Source organism: Orbicella faveolata, unplaced genomic scaffold (assembly GCF_042242905.1).
Source record: "Orbicella faveolata isolate gen_17 unplaced genomic scaffold, um_ofav_v1 contig_26, whole genome shotgun sequence".
NCBI classification, from domain to species: Eukaryota; Metazoa; Cnidaria; class Anthozoa; order Scleractinia; family Merulinidae; genus Orbicella; species Orbicella faveolata.
Window position 1 is genome coordinate 7,670,214 of NW_028301554.1, and position 19,304 is coordinate 7,689,517.

The 19,304-nt window shown below is 40.7% G+C and overlaps 1 protein-coding gene across 1 annotated transcript in view; it reads right to left on the minus strand.

Moving 5' to 3' along the window:
* Positions 1–896: 896 nt before the first annotated feature.
* LOC110058857 (elongator complex protein 1-like) overlaps positions 897–19,304 on the minus strand; it is a 31,617-nt gene continuing 13,209 nt past the window's right edge. The window contains exons 15-38 of the mRNA XM_089295396.1: positions 17,035–17,138; positions 15,893–15,946; positions 15,303–15,405; positions 14,417–14,532; positions 13,687–13,760; positions 12,516–12,594; positions 11,715–11,794; positions 11,095–11,151; positions 10,359–10,445; positions 9,709–9,794; positions 8,944–9,098; positions 8,329–8,452; positions 7,775–7,872; positions 7,464–7,527; positions 7,223–7,360; positions 6,886–6,947; positions 6,439–6,501; positions 6,163–6,223; positions 5,134–5,247; positions 4,423–4,531; positions 4,208–4,335; positions 3,454–3,617; positions 2,094–2,175; positions 897–1,723 (exon numbers count right to left, since the gene is read on the minus strand). Of these exons, the coding sequence (XP_089151522.1) occupies positions 1,653–1,723; positions 2,094–2,175; positions 3,454–3,617; positions 4,208–4,335; positions 4,423–4,531; positions 5,134–5,247; positions 6,163–6,223; positions 6,439–6,501; positions 6,886–6,947; positions 7,223–7,360; positions 7,464–7,527; positions 7,775–7,872; positions 8,329–8,452; positions 8,944–9,098; positions 9,709–9,794; positions 10,359–10,445; positions 11,095–11,151; positions 11,715–11,794; positions 12,516–12,594; positions 13,687–13,760; positions 14,417–14,532; positions 15,303–15,405; positions 15,893–15,946; positions 17,035–17,138 (2,273 nt within the window). The 3' untranslated portion in view covers positions 897–1,652. The remainder of the gene's footprint in view (positions 1,724–2,093; positions 2,176–3,453; positions 3,618–4,207; positions 4,336–4,422; positions 4,532–5,133; positions 5,248–6,162; positions 6,224–6,438; positions 6,502–6,885; positions 6,948–7,222; positions 7,361–7,463; positions 7,528–7,774; positions 7,873–8,328; positions 8,453–8,943; positions 9,099–9,708; positions 9,795–10,358; positions 10,446–11,094; positions 11,152–11,714; positions 11,795–12,515; positions 12,595–13,686; positions 13,761–14,416; positions 14,533–15,302; positions 15,406–15,892; positions 15,947–17,034; positions 17,139–19,304) is intronic.

Here is a 19,304-nt window from a genome sequence, read left to right on the forward strand (position 1 = left end):
CAAGACTCTCCCATACAGACCGACTAAGCTCGGTTAATAAGATGTTTATTATATGGCAAACAAGAACAATTTAATTCGTTTAATGTAACTGGTTTGTAGGTAACTAGTATTTTGCTTGCGAACGGCCATGAGCTGAACTTAATTCTGCCAAAGTTTGCTCGTCTTCTGTACTTTTTTTCTCATCAGGCTTTTAGGCACTTCGATAAATAAATATTGTTAGAAGAAAATAGTCAATATTTTTGCATTTCAGTTTGCAACTTTTTCACCGCAAAACACTTCCGGTCTAGATTTCAGCCAAGAAGTACACACCCAAATTCGTGAATTCGGTAGTTCCCAGTCCTTGCTAGACACTGCCATATAATAAATAGCTAGAGGATATTCTCGTTCGCTGCGCTCACTCGTGAGATATTGTTCTTGCCACTCGAACATAAAATTCATAGCTTCTCGCCACCGTGCAATATCCTCTATATATTTTCAACATTCTAGCAACATTTTTATTTCATCCACCGCGTCCAACTAAATTGTCATGTTTCCAGATTCATACAAGTTGCAAATGAATTTAGCAAGAAATAAGAGGGAACAACTCGAGATGAAAATCTGTAATCTTCGAGGTGAGGGCTACTAGAAACAATTCATCAGAGATAAGAGTTGGCACCCTGTTGGAAGTAATTCGCATTTGCTTTGGTTTTGCATTTAATTCCACGCTACGCGATTGGCTAGAAAAAAAACTTGCGCCTCTTTGTCATCCAATCAGACGTAAAACCAAAACCAATAGCGACTCGCTCGCACACGTTTTCCCGCGTTTTCTGTCGACTGCACGTGTTTTCTTTGGGTTTTGATTGGTTCATTGGACTGTCTGTATAATTTGTAATTGGTCAGAGTGATTACATCAAGTCTCAAAGTGAACAGGGGAATTTAATTTATTTTTGGTACTCAGTTTTATTTACAGGTAAACTAGCAGACAATGTGGACATCCCCAAGGTGAAACAGGAAACTTCTTAGTGAGCAAAAATTCTCGGCCGTACTCTAATCAGGCATGATTTTCAAAGTTATACCAATCTTGTTTCCAGGAGACCAACCGCTGATTAAAGAACTTGGCCAGAACCCAATCCAAAGCTGATGGTGTTACTCAAGCAAAAGAGTTTCCAAATTACTAATTTACGTTAAAACTATGTATCTGGGTAAAAGTCTTCGTATATTGATATATTTATTCAATGACGTTTATTGCACGACTACCAACGAATTTCAACACGTCGGTCATTCAACGTCAACGTAAGGTCCAGCATTCTTTACGTGCTGAATCTGTTGTAGTCCACGCCTGCCATAAAAGGCCCTCTATTAAAATGACACTTCTTAACATTATCGTTGCGTGACAGTCTTGTTTTCCCGCTCTTTTCCGCACGCCCCAGTTCGCGCGCTGGATTTTTGCCTCTCGCGTTTCTCCGCTTGAAATTCTTTTTCGTCTCTCGTGCTTTTGCGCCTCCCAAGTTCCTGCTATTTTTCACCCCTCCCTGAAGAAGCCAGCGTTGTCTCAACAATTGCATATGCTATCAGGTCACCTTGTGCAAAAGCCAATTTGCACAAACCATGTAAATTGGATGGATTAATCTTTGAGTTTGACCTGGTCGAGTGGCTTAAAAAGTTGTTCATTGTCACTGGAGTTGTTCCAGTTTCCAGTTCATCGCTATCTTAACATCTGGAGGTTTTGGTCTTTCTGGTTCATCTGCAGAAAACATAGGAAAAAAATTGAGATATAGAAAAATATCGGTTTAGAAAAACTTGCTTTATGCTGTCACCAATCAAAGTAGACATGTTTTAGCCAGTCGTGAGCCAAAACAAAACCAATCGTGACTTGGCTTTGTCGCGTTTTTCCGCACTTTTCACTTAATTTTCTCGCGCTTGGCAACGGCTGCGTTCGTTTCTTCGCGCTTGATTGGTACATTACGTTATATGAGTCAGCTGTGATTGGCCAGATGTGGTGCACGAACTGTCAAGACTCCAACAGATATGACAGGTTCGTTATGATAAAACGATGACTTCCATAAAGAAAACGTGATTTAAGACATCTTGGAAGTACGAAATAACAACATCACCTTTAGTTTTATTTGATGTAGTACTTTGGTCGCTCCTCATAGCTGCAATGATGCTGTTAACAGTCGCTCCTGGGCCCATCACCTGAAATGTGGATTATAACAAGAGCAAAACCTGTGAGAGAATGCAAAGCCATAAGAAAAAAAACAAGGCAGTACGCGCCATTTTTCTACTTGTATGTGTTTACTGCGTCAAAATGAGATAAATAGATTAGAAGAGGATAGACTAAACTAGAATAAAATTGGTTAGGATGGAATGGAATGAAATGATAAAGCACGACACAGCATAACAGCAGCGCAGCACAGCAAAGCAAGGCACAGCATGGCACAGTACGGCACGGCACGGCACGGCACGGCACGGCACGGCACGGCACGGCACGGCACGGCACGGCACGGCACGGCACGGTACGGTACGGCACGGCACGGCAGGTCACTTCACTTCACGTCACGGCACGTCACGGCACGTCACGGTACGTCACGGCACGGCACGGCACGGCACAGCATGGCATGGCATTGCATGTCAGCGCAGTTGTCCGTTTCGTAAACGGCCGATGCCATTTTCGCGAATTTTTCTCTACTAAATTATAGAAAAAACAAAATTTGAAAGTAACCACCCAGTATCGAACCCGGAACCTCTGTTTCCTAACATCCCTCTTAGCTTATACCACTACACTACCAGGTTGATCCGCCAAATCTCAGCAAAATTTAAATAGAAAACGTGTATTTCTTAATGTTAATGATAGAGTTGCCCAACCATCAAATAAAAGCTAACCGCAAGTAAACCAACGTGAAAACGAACAATTAAGCATTTGTGAATGCGTTTTACTCCATCCACAAATTATAACCAGTTTCTACCTTTCCCAGGCCTAAACTAAAGCAGATATGGTATCGTCTATTCTGAAAGGCTTGGCTACCAATGATGGCATCGACCGTTCACGAAACGGAAATCACCGTCGTCCGCGACACTGCTGATAGTTACCAAGCACGCATATGAACCTAACTAATGACCTCCTGTAACTCGCCAAGAACACTGAACTCTTTCCCAACTAAAGCAGATTATACTGAGAATATTTTGGGAAAAAAGGTTTAGTCAACTTCAAAAAGACGAAATTCTAGATATCGGAACTTTTTGTGTGGCAAACAAATAAGACAAAGTATTTCAAAATATTTTGAACCACAGTCAGAATTTTAATTCTCCTCACCGAATAGCATACCTTTCCTTTAGCGATAGTTTAGAGAATTTGGCAGGACATCACGTCTTATCTCCAAGCTGATCATTCCCTGTCATCTCTCCATCTCCTAATTTATAAATGTATTGCCGTTTTAAGAAGAAATTGGATTTTGATCACTGAGCTTCACAAACCTGTGAGACGTTATTCACGTTGTTAGAGGTTTCCTCAGGAGGCCATATAATGGTTACTGACGTCTCGATCGTTGTGGTAAGTTGTTGAAAGTTGGTCTGAAGAAGAGCGGCTTGTTCCTCGTGATCGAACAACACCAACATCTTCAGCAATGCTGCTACATCGTCTGCAAATCGAATCACATTTGGAAAATCCAATTCACAAACAATGTAAATGAGTACCAGTAGTTCGTCTTGTTCATCGTCCAGGTGAGGGTAGTTCTGAAAAGAACTGTTGTCGGTGACTGATGTTTCGACAACCTGAGCGGAAGTCATCTTCAGAGTCAAGTGAATAGTCAAGTGAATAGTCTGGTCCGTTGAAAGAGTCGGTCAGTTGATGGTATTGGCTGAAAGACTCCTGCAAAGTTTGTCAGCAGTCATTTTGGATATGTGTCCCTTTCTAGAGCAAGTGAAAGTCGAATCACAGCGATATCAAAGACATTCTAAGAACGGAAATACGACTAACACAATATAAACTATCCGAAGTTCTACACAGGATGGACTTGGAAGTTTCTAACGAATCTTTACAAGGAGTAAGGTTACGATATCTTAACTCGTCTTCACATGATCTCCAAAGAAACCATTATCTAAAAGAAATACAAACAGGATTCAACAAACACAATTTAGTTGTCGAACCGAGCAGGAAGTTCAGGGTTATACCCCCGGGGCTACACAAAGTACATGGATTTAGAAGACAAAGAAATTCCATTGCTCATACCAGTTGACTTGCTCACAGCTTGAGTGATGTCAGAAAGTGCCTCCATTAAAGCAAAGTCCTCGAACTTGCTTCCCTCTTTCAGGCTGTACATCTTCCGTACAGTTTTACGACGATTTTTGGAGGATCTCCTGTCAAGAAATATTTTAATTTTCTCAGAAACGTAAGTAAGCAAAATAGATAAAATTTCTCTGTTATAGGATGAGACTGGTGCCTACCCGGTTGATCTTGTCCCACGTGAACTGGTGCTAGTTCCATATTCGGAGTTGTCTCCCACACTACTCGTATCGGAGTATAGGTCTGTATCGTCTCGTGCCAGGCCACTCTCTGTTAAAAAATAAAATAAAAACGAAATAAAATGCAAATTTACAAGGTGCAATCATAGGATATACAAACAATAGCCTCCATTTGGCGCGAAAATATGCCCAGATATTTGTCCGCGGGCATTATCTGTTCCAAGAAGCAAACAGTTTTCCGAGAGCGTAGCTTGAAGAAAACTGTGAGCTTTGAAGAACAGGTAATGTCCTAGGACAAATCTCCGAGCATATTTTCGCGCAAATGGAGGCTATTGTGTTTATCATCCTTCAAATATTTTTCGCACCATGCGCAGTTCTGAAAATTGAGGAATATCACTCGGATATTTCCCAGTTCTAGCCGGAGCATATTCAGTCACGTGATGCGTTCAGACCAATCGCGCGTAAGGGAAAATATCAGATGGATTATAATTAGCAATAACGTATTTTACCGTTCCGTGCTTGGTGACCAAGCGATTGAAGAGCAGCGAAGCTAAAGTTGACTCTGTTTTGATAAAAACCATGCTACTTCAAATGTAAGTAGCCACCATGCTTTCTAGGAAGGGATTGCAGTGAAGACACTTATTTGCCAACGAATATTAAACAATACAGTTCACGAGTGACACAATCACATACCTTGAAACTCTACATTTTGGCGCTCTTTTATATCCCTGACAACTTGAAGCCGCTTGGTATATTTATCATATAATCCTTTCTGATCTTCTATCGAGCTCATGTTATTGCTGAATGCTGCAAGAAAGATCATTTATCGTCGCACTATCGTCGCTGTAGCCAGAAAAGAATTACGACTGAGGCAATGTCAATCAAAATGTGGAGGCGCGGTGGCCTCATGGTTAGTGTGCTTGTCTCCGGATCGAGCGGCCTGGGTTCAAGCCCTGGCCGGGGACATTGTGTTGTGTTCTTGGGCAAGACACTTAACTCTCACAGCGCCTCTTTTCACCCAGGAGTACAATGCGCAGCGGCGAATTTAATGCTGGAGGTAACCCTGCGATGGACTAGCATCCCATCCAGGGGGGTGTAAAAATACTCCTAGTCGCTTCATGCTACAGAAACCGGGATAAACTCCGGATGATAGGCCCCTTGGTTCGTATACAAACGTTTTTTAATGTCATGAAAAAATTATGACTGAGGTAATGTCCATGGTTAAATTTTCCCCTTAGGTATTTAGGGTGTTTATGATGGCTCTAAACAACAAAAACAAACAAACAAAAGCTAAATGACTGAGGGAAGTGCCCTGGTTTGCCTTTTACTAGGTGCGACCTTGACTTATGCCCTAGCGAGGTTTCCAGATATTGTTCGGCAAAACCTTAAAAGAAAGACTGGTTAGAACTGCAAGGAAAATGATTATTAGATGCTATGCTGATTCGACAATAGTTTGTTCTGCCAAACAGGAAAATTGTCCTTGTTTTCTGATGATTAAAGTTTCGCGAGGTTCAATTCTCGTAAAGCCTTGATGACTGAGAGTCAATTCAGAGATATCTGATTGAGCGTTGCTTGGTTACTATCTCTCTCGCGCAAGGAACAGCCAATCAGAGACGTTTCATGAATCACTGTAGTGCTACGACATCAGAATGGAATGCATTGCACCCAACGTCTAATCTTTCAGTGATCTTTGTTAAATATTTTGTCCGTTATATTACAAACCTTCCTCTAACGCGCCCCTCAGATGCGTCTCCACAATATCTGTGCGCTCGTGTTTATACATCTGTCAAAACAACAGATAGGTGTTGGCCTGTGAAAATAATGGTCATCTCAAAGAAGAAATATGCAAAATTTACAGCGGTGGCTTGTGTCCTACATTAAATGTATAGAATAAAACTTGGTCATTTCACGCTCAGTTATAAGTCTACTAATGTGTGTGCCGCACGTGCAAATACGCGTGCATCCTGACAGACAAATGACATCGGATACTTCACTCACCAATCTCAACGCTTCTTCCCACTGCATTCCGTCTATAAGAACAGCTATCGCCTCCTCGGGGTCCTACAAAACAATAGACCATCTAAAGCTCTAACTGAGAAACCAGTTTTCACAAAAGCGCTTAGCGTACAGTTACGCGTCTTGTAATTACTTGATACGCCGCAGGTCTTAACATGCTCAAATCCATAACAAGAGAGACGAAACGTTACAGCCATTCGTATAGTGTCTCTGATTGGCTAAGAATTTTCACGCACGAAAAACACAAAATCAGAGCGGCTGCATGAGTTTTACGGTGCCAGAGCTCCTTAGAGGGGGGATGATTTAATCGTACGACGAGAGACCCCTTTTATTCCCACTGATGATTTGAACCATCGACAGATTGACAGCAAAGCAAACAATCCGATGTATGAAAGATTTGTCAACATCAAACGTCATTAGTTTTCGTACCTTGGCGTATTCTTCCAAGACCCTAGAGGCTTCAAGAGGACGCTTGTGTTCTTGCAAATAACCTGCATTATGGCAAACAAACAAATTAAACCGCAAGAAATTAGGTCACTAAAAGCCTCTAAATGTACAACAGACCAGATTCAAAAACAACATAAAGAAGAAACAGTTGCCGTGAAAACTGGAATCACTTCTTCGTTTGACCCAAAACAAACAAGTGATCAAAAATAAGAACTGTGCTGTAACTGTCAGGTTTACAATTCAGTAACGACTAAGACACTTCCCTGACTGAAAACGTTTCTCATTCACAATGTCGGGGAGTGTAAAGTGACTGTCGTACCTGCCACAGTTCTAGCCAATGAAATCACTTGTTCGCCTGTGTAATGCAGGAGAGAAGCCATACAAAACACTTGTCTCCAGTTTCCGCTCTTCTGGAATGAGGACAACGCTTGTTCGTGGGCTCCACAACGGGTAAATACTGTAAAGCGGGAAAAATCTTATTTTTTGTAAGAGGACAAATATTTAAGAAGGGTCAAGATATTCTTGACTGCTTAAAACAGAGAAACGTTAGTTAATAATACCTAAACCAGCTTCCTCGTATCCCTTGTTTGAAACAAGGTGCTCGCCATAGGCAATTGACAGCTCCTGAGGACAGACAGACAGACAGTTACAGTCAGTCGACAGTCTGTTAGCCGCTGGATGGGTGGGTGGGTGAGGTTTCACCCACTTGGACTTTTGTCAGTGGGTGTGTGGGGTTTTGGTCGGTCAGTTCGTGGTAACGTTCATTGGCAGTCTACTCCGCTTGAGTCAGTGGACAGTCAGTCAGACAGTAGTAAATGACAGTCGTAAATCCATGTCCAACCAGACAGCCAATTGCTGATGTTTAACATACTCTGTGCTGTTCACTGGATTGTGTGTAGAGCTTCAGCGCCTCTTTGAATAAACAGTTTTCTTTCACAATTGAAACAAGCTCTTCGAAATGTTCAGGGCCTGAAAAAATAAAAAAATTAATTAAAATAAAATAAAACGATCCTCATATCACGAACTTGCCATTTTACAGTAACACGTTATTTTTTCGATGAAATTACAGAGTACTTAAAAACCAACGTGCAAAGTAACAACGTTAAGAGTAACATTAACTAAAAACGTCTTCCCCACTAAAACCCCAACTAATCCTTCAGGACGTAACTCTAACATCATTGAAGAAATACCGAAAATTTGAGGGCTTCAACGGGAATCGAACCCATGGCCTCTGCGTTAGCGCTACAATGCTCTACCTACATTGGGGGCAGGCTATTATATGGAGTTAATCGGTTTTTCGGCCGGGGCATAATTTGCAACTGCTCAAATTACGATTACAAATATGATGATCACATCTTTACTTCAATTGTATTTTCGCAGTTCACATCATTCTCATTCTAAATCACTAAGGATTTTTCAACTTACTGCATAAACTCAGGTGTTGAATAGCTTTGCTATAACGTTTCAGGTACTTGTCTATGGAGTATCGCTGGAAATTCGTCTCCATTTTCCGTAGGTTGTTTAGAAATGGCAGATATTCCTTTGGATCCTGAGAAAATAAGGAAGTTAACTGAAGACTTTGATTTCCGTGACCTAGTAAATCAGCGTCAGCTGAGGCCCCGTCCACACTACAGCGGAGGAATTTGAAAACGCAGCTTTATTTCCACGGTTAGGCCTACCGTCCACACTAATCCGTCATGAAAACGGAGCTTTCGAAAAAGCTCTTTAAACCGGAGGAAATTGAAAACGCCGGCTTTGCGTTTTAGCGTGGACGGAAAACATTTTGAAAACGGAGCTTTTCAAAACGATGACATCACGACAATCACGTGATTTTCCTGGCCGAGTCTCCCTCGAACACAAATCCAAAATGACCGTTGACCGTTGCGTTTCCAAGTTTCTCCGGCGTAGTGTGGACGAAAAACATTTAATGCGTTTTCAGAGTGAAAACTTGACGCCGTTTTCAAATTTCTCTGGCATAGTGAGGACTGACGGGGCCTAAGGCGCACAAAAACCCGGAAACAGAAGCTATTTTCATCTCACCTTTTGTGATTTTTCAGCGACCATGAGCACCAACTCAAAATCGTACATTCCTAACGCTACGTCATACATTTGATTGACATCTACCAAAAAGAGAACGTATTTAAGGGCTTCCTCTGACGTAACAGATCCAGGTTCAGTTGTGTTTAAAGGATTCGCTGTAAAATAGAGAAAAGGGAAAGTTGATCGTTGCCGGCATGTATGTTCCAGTCAAAGAACAGATTTAAAATGTAATTCTCGACATTTCAATGTTCAAACACAATGTTTTTATTCAAAGACTAAACACGGTCAAAATTGTCTTGTACAGCATAATAAACAGTACCACATGAAAGTACTGTTCAATAGCTTTCATTTGAATGGTCACACACTAGGGTTTCATGTACAGACTTGAAAGTTAGAACCACCTTGTACAGCATAATAAACAGAACCACATGAAAGTACTGCTCAATAGCTTTCATTTGGAATGGTTAGTCAAACACTGAGGACTAATCCACAGACTTTAGTAAGACAAATAAATAAATAAATAATAAATTACAATATTTAGAGAGGAAGCCACATCAGCCTTTGCTGGTTTTCACGAAGGTCCTCTATCCTGGTCGAATTGGAATCAAATTGTTGGTTTTTGTGGAGGAAGGAAAACCAGAGAACCCGGAGAAAAACCCTCGGAGCAAGGCAAGAACCAACAGCAGACTCCACCAACCCACATATGGCACCGGGCCGGAATCGAACCCGGACCACATTGGTGCGAGGTGAGCGCAATGTACACACCTTTCAAATCCTTTATGATGGTCAAAACTTTCTCTAGCGCTGGGTCATTCTTCTTCACGTAAGTGGTTAAGATGGAAAGAAGATATCTGCCGAAAAAACAAACACTCAACGCTCAACTAGTTTTCGAAATCTGTGCAGCAATGATAGAGAGCTGACAGACAAATAAAAAATAAACTTGACCAGGTTCCCCATACACTGGTCTGCACTAAACTCCTTATGTATGTCTTCATTTCCAGCCATGGTAAGAAGTCATGGTATATATTATAAGAAGAAAAATTAAGAAGTTTAAGCACATAGTAAGATTTACAAGAGAAGAAACTCCCCAACGGACCCAATCTCGTTCCCAGAGTCTTCGTTCCCCTTGACCAGCGGTTGGAAAACGAGAGCTCTGGGAGCAACCATTTCAGGCGTGCGCCATAGAAGCAGACTGCTCAGTGAAACCGGATGGGCAGAATTCGGTTATTTCAAAATTGTTACTCCCAGAGCTCTCGCTTTCCGACCGCTGGTCGACGGGAACGAAGACTCTGGGAACGAGATTGCAACGGACCTATTTCGTTTCACCCTGTGGGCATGAGCAACGCGTATAAGTATTTTTTTTTTGGTAAGGGTTGACATTCGCGACAAGCCTAAAACTAGCAACTCAAACTTACTTGTTATGGCCAGCAGCTTCTAACGCGGTTCGCAAGGCTTCACAAACTCGATCAACTTTACTGCTGTCTGTAGCAGATACCGCTGATCTGTTGAAAGGGAGACTACCTCAGTCCAGAACAAAAACAGTACACACATTGTAGCAGACTTCGCAAGATGCTTACTAGAGAATACTGAATATAACTATTGATTTCTTAAGGGGTTCTCGCAATATTTTTGTAGACTTTCTATTAGTCTTTTCCAAGAAAATATCCCCGGCCTGTTGGGCTCCTTGTTGGAAAGGACAACTTTTCGCGACTTACATCGTTCAAAGATCGCCCTCGGGCAAAGATTAAGCGAATTAAAGCCCCGTCAACACGACGCTGAAGAAATGTTTTCAGTCTAGACTACAGCAGAGGAATCTAAAAAGGCAACAATCGCCGGTCATTTTAGATTTGTGTTTGAGGAAACCTCGGGCGGGAAATCACATGATTATCGCTTCATCGTTTTCGAAGCTCCGTTTTTCAAAGTGTTTTCCGTCCACACTGAAACGCGAACCCGGCGTTTTCAAATTCCTCCGGTTTGAAGAGCGTTCTCGCTAAAGCTCCGTTTTCGTGACGGATTCGTGTGGACGGTAGGCCTAACCGTACAAAGAAAGCTGCGTTTTCAAATTTCTCCGGCGTAATATGGACGGGTCCTTCATTTTTTTTTTTTTTTTTTCATGTGCGCGGCTAACATAATATTACAAAAATGACTCACGATTGTCTCGGTTCTGAGTAATAATCAGCATACATCGTGACAGTCACGTCATCCTCTCTTTAAAAAGGAAAACAAACAAACAAAGTAACGTAACATTGTACCCTTAATATCTACCTTGCCAAGAACTACCACCATAATTACTAACCACCTGCTCACGCCTGGCCTTGTAGCTCAGTCAGTAGAGTCAGTAGTAATCTAATCCAGGGGTCGTGGGTTCGATTCCCACCGAGGTCACAGTTCATTCCTTTATGTCGTGTGGTCCCCCATTTTCCCTCAAGGGCTAACACTCAAACGTATACACTTCAAATGATTTTATAACACGGTCTCTGCTTTCCGCTTTGTAACATCATGCACTGCCGAGTGGGGTAACATTGCATTCGCAATTGTCAACAACAAACAAAGAAAAAACAAACAAACACCAGACAATAAGTCAAGAGTGCTCGCTACTTTTAGCACGACTGTACATTAGAGCTCAAATCAAACGCAAAAAGTGGTCTCGTTTATCACAACAGGCTGAAAACTTCAACTGAAAAATCTCTTGGTTATGTCATGTAGACACTGTTAAACACGTTGGGAGAGACTTTTATGGTTTTGCCTAGTAAGGAGACAAAAGTACATACTTGAGATCTGTAAGGAAGAGATTGATGAAGTTAACAGATTCCACTTGGTTTATGAATGACTCCAGGTTATCCAGGAAGAGCTACAAACACAAATGCGTTAAATGAGAATATTGACAAAATACAAACTTGGGAATTATGAAAGAGCGCGTGTCACCGAAAGACCGGACCAAGAGTGTACGTACACCAGCTGAGCCAAACGAACGATAAGTGTTTAAGAGTGGCTGTAGATGAACGAAGGAAAGAAAGAAGGAGGGAACAAAGGACAAACGAGCAAACGAGCAAACGAGTAAACGAGCAAACGAGCAAACGAGCAAACGAGCAAACGACCATACGAGCAAACGAGCAAACGAGCAAACGAGCAAACGAGCAAACGAGCAAACGAGCAAACGAGCAAACGAGCAAACGAGCAAACGAGCAAACGAGCAAACGAGCAAACGAGCAAACGAGCAAACGAGCAAACGAGCAAACGAGCAAACGAGCAAACGAACAGACGAGCAAACGAGCAAACGAACGAACGAACAAACGAACGAACAAACGAACGAACGAACGAACGAACGAACAAACGAACGAACGAACGAACGAACGAACGAACGAACGAACGAACGAACGAACAAACAAACGTTCAAACGAACATATTCGGGGCTGGGATTGAACACGTTGTGGAAGAAAATAGAAATAATAGAGACTCTGAAAAGTTCTCCTTCTATAAATGTAATATATAAAATAAATCAAGGCTTTACTACCGAGCTGTCCAGTGTATATTTACGTTCAGTTCTGTGTATTATTTACAAGAATGCTCACCTTAGAGTTATGGTCGTGTATTAAATTAAGGTTGATCCGATGCCGTCGCATGGCTAAAAAGGCATCTCGATAATTTAAACTGAAATCAAGAAGAGCGCAACAAAGAATCACACAAGAGAAAAATACTGGCGCACTGAAAGCAGGAAACTGAAACGATAATAAAAGTAAATTACAATGTTCTTTGTCTAAGTAAAGCGCTTTTCAGTGGACCCCTCCACGGTTTCTGGCGCCATCTTGGTGAAGGGCCAAACAAAGAAAATTTACTGTAATCTTAACGAAAAGTTGGAAGTTCTATGCCCAACAATTTGAGGATGATAAACGTTCTGAAGTTCTTATGATTGTCAAGGTAATGATCTATAGTAGAAGATATTATCGACTCAAATTTGAAGGAAACAGCTGTGCTGCGAGGTGAGGACTCGCATTTTAAATTTTCCACACAAATGTTTCTAGATTTTCCCAAGAACCGTGGCATTTGCAGTCAATATAACAATGAAAACCTTAGGCCTTGTCCACACTACGCCGGAGAAATTTGAAAACGGAGCTTTTCGAAATTAAACATTCTTCAAACCCGAGGAATTTGAAAACGCCGGCTTTGCGTTTTGGTGAGGACAGATCGGAAAACATTTTGAAAACGGAGCTTTTTGAAAACGATGACGTTACGATAATCACGTGATTTCCCTGCTCGAGTTTTTCTCAAACACAAATCCAAAATGACCGGTAATTGTTGTGTTTTCAAATTTCTCCGGAGTAGCGTGGACGGAAAAAAACATCAGAGTAAAATTGCCGTTTACAAATTTCTCCGTAGTGCGGACCGGACGGAGCCTGAGTTACTGTTTTTCTAGGGACGTTACAGCCCTCAAATTTGATCACTGAGCTCCTTTAACCCCCCATCTTTAGTTTGTAATTCACAAACATTTTGGAATTCGAATTTGCCATGAATTGTTAGACATAAGATTCTTCACTTCTCCCATAGTTACTATACTGTCCCTCAACTAAGATGGCGTCAAAAACCGTGGTAGAATCTGTTGCTTGTCACAAGGTGCCCTCAAAGCTGGCCTGCGCTGTTTTAAACCACTCGAAGTGAAATCAAAACCAACCGTGGCGTGGCTTTGAGACGTTTTGTTGAGGTTATCTTCGAAATAGAAATCAATTTTTTATCGAGCTAACTCACCCATCTAAACATTTTTGCAAATAGGACAACACCAGAGATCGGGGATGAATAGTCTCTAAATTCCCACGAGGCATCTGACAACAAAAACAAAAACAACAACAGTTAAACGTGTCATCGATTGCTAATTTTAGCAAAATGGTCATGGCAACCGTCTGTTAATCTTGATTCATAATGGTTTCTACAGTGGGTTCTCAATGACATAAGGTTTCGTAAAGCGTTTTTGAAATCATCTTCCAAAGAAATTTGGAAGGTGTCTTTAATGCCATGATTTGAGCATCTAAACTACTAAAACCCAAGGAAAAATGAGAAAGAACTATTACGTATAATTTAGAGCTCACAATGTTTTTCAGCCAAAAATTCTCTTGAAAATGTCGTTCAGTGCTCAAACTATTTGCCACAGGCAATGAATGCCACAATATTGTTTCAAGGGTTGTGGTCAAAGCCATGCTAAAATTATGATTAAGTGCCTTCGATCGAGCACAAAATACTCGTACAGCCTCGAGATAAAGATACAACGTGCATTGGTGAAGGGAGTGCAAATTGCAATTATTTTTAGCAATACCTCATTTAACCACCATTTTATAGCTTCACTGCAATAAGTTCATTTCAGTAGTAATTTTCAGCAAAACATGATTATTTGAAGGTTTCGATCAACAAAACTATGTCTTTTAAGTTTTGACTTTTCCAAGTTTTGCTCACGATAGTGGTGAAATTTTTATAAATTGTTCACCTGTAGTACGATTTTCGTATCTTGTGTAACAGCCACGACAATTCGAGACCCTCTCTCGACACGTCTTATATTTTCATCTAACGGGTGTGGTTTGTTCTCAACTAAAACTGGTAAGCCTAGAGGAAAAACGAATTATTAGTCAAACAAGTAACATCACGTGCATTGATCAACATACTTAACTAACGGTTTTATTTTATCCATGTAATTAAGGTGTCTTGATACAATTTTTTTTCTGTATCACATCACGCACTTTCAATCAGCTTTTCACCCGTCTTCCCTTAATCGGAACGATATGAAAATTACCCCATTAATTGGAAATGGATTAAAGTTTGGGAATACCAACTGCCATGAGAAATACATTTTTTACCACAATTGCTACTAATCTCGCAATCTGATTGGCCAATTTGCCATTGTCGATAAGAGTCCAGACAACGCTGCTCGCGTCAATGTGCCATGCTCTTGGTCACACTCTGACAAAAATCATTTTCTTTGACGTTGATATTGCGGTAAAAAAAAAATCGAATGTGGTTTAGCGTTGTCTGTACTCTTATCGACAACGATATGCGTCATCAAAGAGGTCAAAATGTTGTGGATTCATGAGGCGCAGCCGAGTGAGTCCACAACAAATTCTGAGCACTGTGATGACGCATATCGTTGTCGATAAGAGTATATACAACGCTAAACCACATTCGATTTGTTAAATCGATTCGATAAAGGCAAGGCTGTTAAAAAGCTGATTGAAAATGCTTGGTATGGTCCAGAAAAAACTGTATCGAGACACCTTAAATTTTGGCTTTTGTACCTAAAAGCTGGCTTTGTTGACGTTGACGTTCTATAATGAGCTGTAAAAGTAGAGTTTCATAATGTCGTAAGGACTGGGACTCACCTCGAGTAGTTGGTAAGAGGCTGATACAACGCAGCGTGTGCGCATGCGTCGTTAAAAGAAGGAATTCGTCATGTACTGCAAAGGAAGTACAATTTGAAGACACCTGAATAGCAAAAAAAGGGGAAAAAACATGATTTTAGTTGGAACATGGTTGCAACATATATTCACTGACATTTCCTTGATAAAATATAATTTCCCTGACCACACAAATACAAAATGTCAGATGCAGTAGCGGCTTCTAACCTCCCCTTACAGCTGTCCATTCTGCCCCTTCATTAAGACTGATAAGTTTTAAAAAAGTGTACCTCTTCATTTAGGAAAAAAAAGCATCGTTGAGGTTAGTGTTAATCCCAAATGTTTCTTCCAGTCTTCAATGGTATTAAATCAGTCGTGCTAAATTATTTTAATCTTCCAAATGTCAATTTCTAATGACTCAAATTTTAACATCCTGACTATTCTCTGACCTTGAAGAATTTTTTTCCCGACCATTTCCTGACCTCTGGCAGCCCTGTTAAAAGCTATGCTATAATTTAGTAAACCTAAGACACGCCCAATGTTACTTCATAACGAAAGTAAAAAAAGAATCCTACCTCTTTGTCATTAACATATAATCTTGAGTGCTCTGTAAGGCCTATCACAACTTCCTATAAATAACAAAAACAATACGTGTGACTTACTTTACTTTTCAAATGAAAAATGCAAAAACAGACGTGCTCAGCAACGTTTTCCTTAATTTTTTCTAAGGAAGGATAAAAACGCTGCGGACACCTTATTGGCCAGCCTCTTCTCGTGCCAAGAACAACACGTGGCCTTGGGGACGAGATTGGTTGGGTAACCAAGATGATAGGCTATATTTTGAATGTAGATTTATATATTACGTAAACACAAAGCTACATTTATGACAACGCATATGTGAATTATGCCTTACATCTTGATCTTAGGAGAAAGAAGTATTCGCTCTACATTTTGCGGTGACTGACGCAAGAAAAATAGATCAGTAATGAACTGTAATATTCAGTCTGTAATAAATTACAGCCATGACCAGGTGGTTAAAAACAAATTGCTTTCTGCTTAAAAAGAACGGTAATAGTTCTCGGGTGTGAATGCTGCGACATTTCGTCAGGACCCTTACCGGGAAAAGTGAAGTTCAGACATGTTTTACCCGGGAAGAGGGAACAGATAGAAATTTTCCGGGAACTAAAAAGTAATTTCAAAAGTGCCTAGAATCGAGTCTTTGAATATTGCTGAATTATCCTTGAAACGTCCTTAATTAGTAATTACAAAAGGTCTCAAGTTTAAAACGGCTGGTGCTTACGTGACGAAACATGACAGTGTTGGGAAAGTCCCTCGCCAACCGTTTCGTGGTTTCACTTTCCAAAGTGAAGTACAATTTCTGTTGTCTATCTTTTGTTTATGTCTTGAAAATTCCGCCTATCTTGATAATAAAAGAGTTTCAGACAAGTCTTCCCTGGCAAGAAGGAAGAGATATAAATTTGCCAGCTACTAGAAATGTCTGGAAGATTTCAGAAATTAAATAGCGCGTTCTTCTTGGCCTCTTTCACACCACAACACACGCAATCCGAAGCCAAACCGTAAATAAAGTTATACCCCAACGTCACGCAAGCATCAATAAAATATTATTCAATGAGGCACTTTTTCCGTTTTGTAACGTAGTGAACATGAAAAGGGGCGAACATAGCGTTTTATACCTCCAACAGAAATGAGTACAAACCTCATTTCCCACTAAAGCTGTCTTCAAACACTGGCAGGGCTGAGGGAGGGAAACTTCGCCTCCACGACTAGATGTCCATGGAGAGAAAGTAGCTTGGTTTGTATCTAGAAGGAATAATAAAAACCCTGTGAGAAAGCGTGATCTAAAAGCCGCACTTCTATTAAACCATTAGAATGTGAGCTCGAGTGTTCTATTTAACTATTAGATTATGAGCAAGAGATTATCAAGGTAAGAGAGAGAATCCCCCATATAGGCCTTATACCCAAGGTAATCCCTCTTAAGTTATTTTTAGACATGATACCCAGTTCTTCCACGGATGTTACTCGCGCGTTGCGTGTATCACTGTTTTCATGGAGGATTTGTTTATGTTTAGTTTCTTTTCGTTTCGTTTCAAAGCGAAGGAAAATCTCCAACGCTGTGGGGATGTCTTCTTTGATATTTTAATCTGAATTACAAGCAATGGAGCGCCGGCCCTCGCTATGTCACAGTTTCGAAACTTTAATAGGAGTTTAAATAAGAGACAGATGTCCCCTGCACAAGCAATAACAACTGAATGAACGGCAGAGAAATGAGTAGACAAACGAGTGCAAAGCAAACAAACTTCCGAACACAACGTAACTGAAAAAACAGATGGTCGCAAGTGCAGACAGACGCTCGCCACCCAAGCAGCAAAAGGCAGTTTAAGCAATAACGGCAACAACGCTAAAGACAACGTCGATTAATAAACGACTTTATATTCAACTTACGAGTCTCGCGAGAATTTAAATTCATTCAGTTTGTCTATACTGTCAGAAATATCGCAAAGAGAATATGTAAGACAGCGCCGAAATTCGAAAAAGAATTTTAAAAATTGCTTATTGAACTCCCTAAAACAGAATAAATGGCAAAGTAATGAACAACCAAATGAGCGCAAATCAAACGAAGGCCCTGCCGAACAAAAACGTGGCGGAGAGCGCAAAAAACATCTCTGCTATGAAACGTCTTTTGAAAATCAAAACATATAAAATGAATTTTCACTAAATTTCCCCGCCATTTCGTCTCAGGTAGTTTCGAGAAAGTCGCTTGGACTGTCCACGCATCGCGCGAGTAAAATCCTCGGAAGAACTGGGTACAATGTCTAAAAATAACTTAAGAGGGATTACCTTGGGTTTAAGGCTTATATGGGGGACTCACTCTCTTACCTTGATAATCTCTTGATTATGAGCGTGAGATTTCTATCACTCAAAGAAATCGTGAATGAATAATCTACCTGTTAAAGTATAAATCTACTAGTTGTTCAAACTTTACCTAAATCATCTTTACAAAGGCGAAGAAGCAGCCGCCATTTTGTTTACAACCGCAAACCAATCACTATCTACAACAGGCTAGGCTACTCACTGTCTAATTAACAATTAGACCCGCAGCCCGCAAGGGCTACGGGTCAATAGCCCATGAGGCGAAGCCGAATGGGCTATAGACCTGTGGCCCTTGAGGGCGAAGGGTCTAATTGTTTTAGTATCACCCAACTAGTCGGACAGAAAAGGCAATAATAAAGTTAGCAAATGCAAGTTGAAGAAATATTTATTTGGGAATAAAACGAAAGAAAACGTCACGCTCGATTGCGCCAATTTCGCTACTCGAGGACTATTACTAATAGTCCTCTAATAGCGTAGCCAATCAAAATGCAGGATTTGCATTAGTCCACTAGTTGGGTGATACTAATAAACAATTAGATTACGAGCTCGAGATTTCTATCGCGTGATAGTTGACGAGGACGCAGCCTGAGTCAACTACATGTATCACGGATAGAAATCGAGAGCGAATAATCTAATTGTTTTAGGCTAAAGCTATTAGTCGTTCAAAACTTTATCTAAATCCTCTTCACAGACACTTCGAAAATGCCAAGAAGCGGCTTTCATTTTGTTGACAAGAACACACTGCTATGCTACTCACTATCTATCACCGAATAGATAGTGGGTAGCGTAGCCAATCAGAGAACGGCATTCGTGATAGAACGCTAGTAGATTCATACTAAAACAGATATGATAGTGGTTAGCCTAGCCAATAATAAAAACGGCATTAACAAAAAAAAAAAAAACTCTAACAGATTTATACTTAAAGGTGATAGTTGATATGGCCTAGGGCATGTCTTCTCTGGAAGTAGATTCTCCAGTAACATTTTTAAATCATCAAAAAAAAACCTTCAGAAAAACAAGAAAACGCCGCCATTTTGTAGACGAACTCCAGCCACTGCACAGTAGTGGTTGATAGTGTATGAGAGCTCAGCCAAT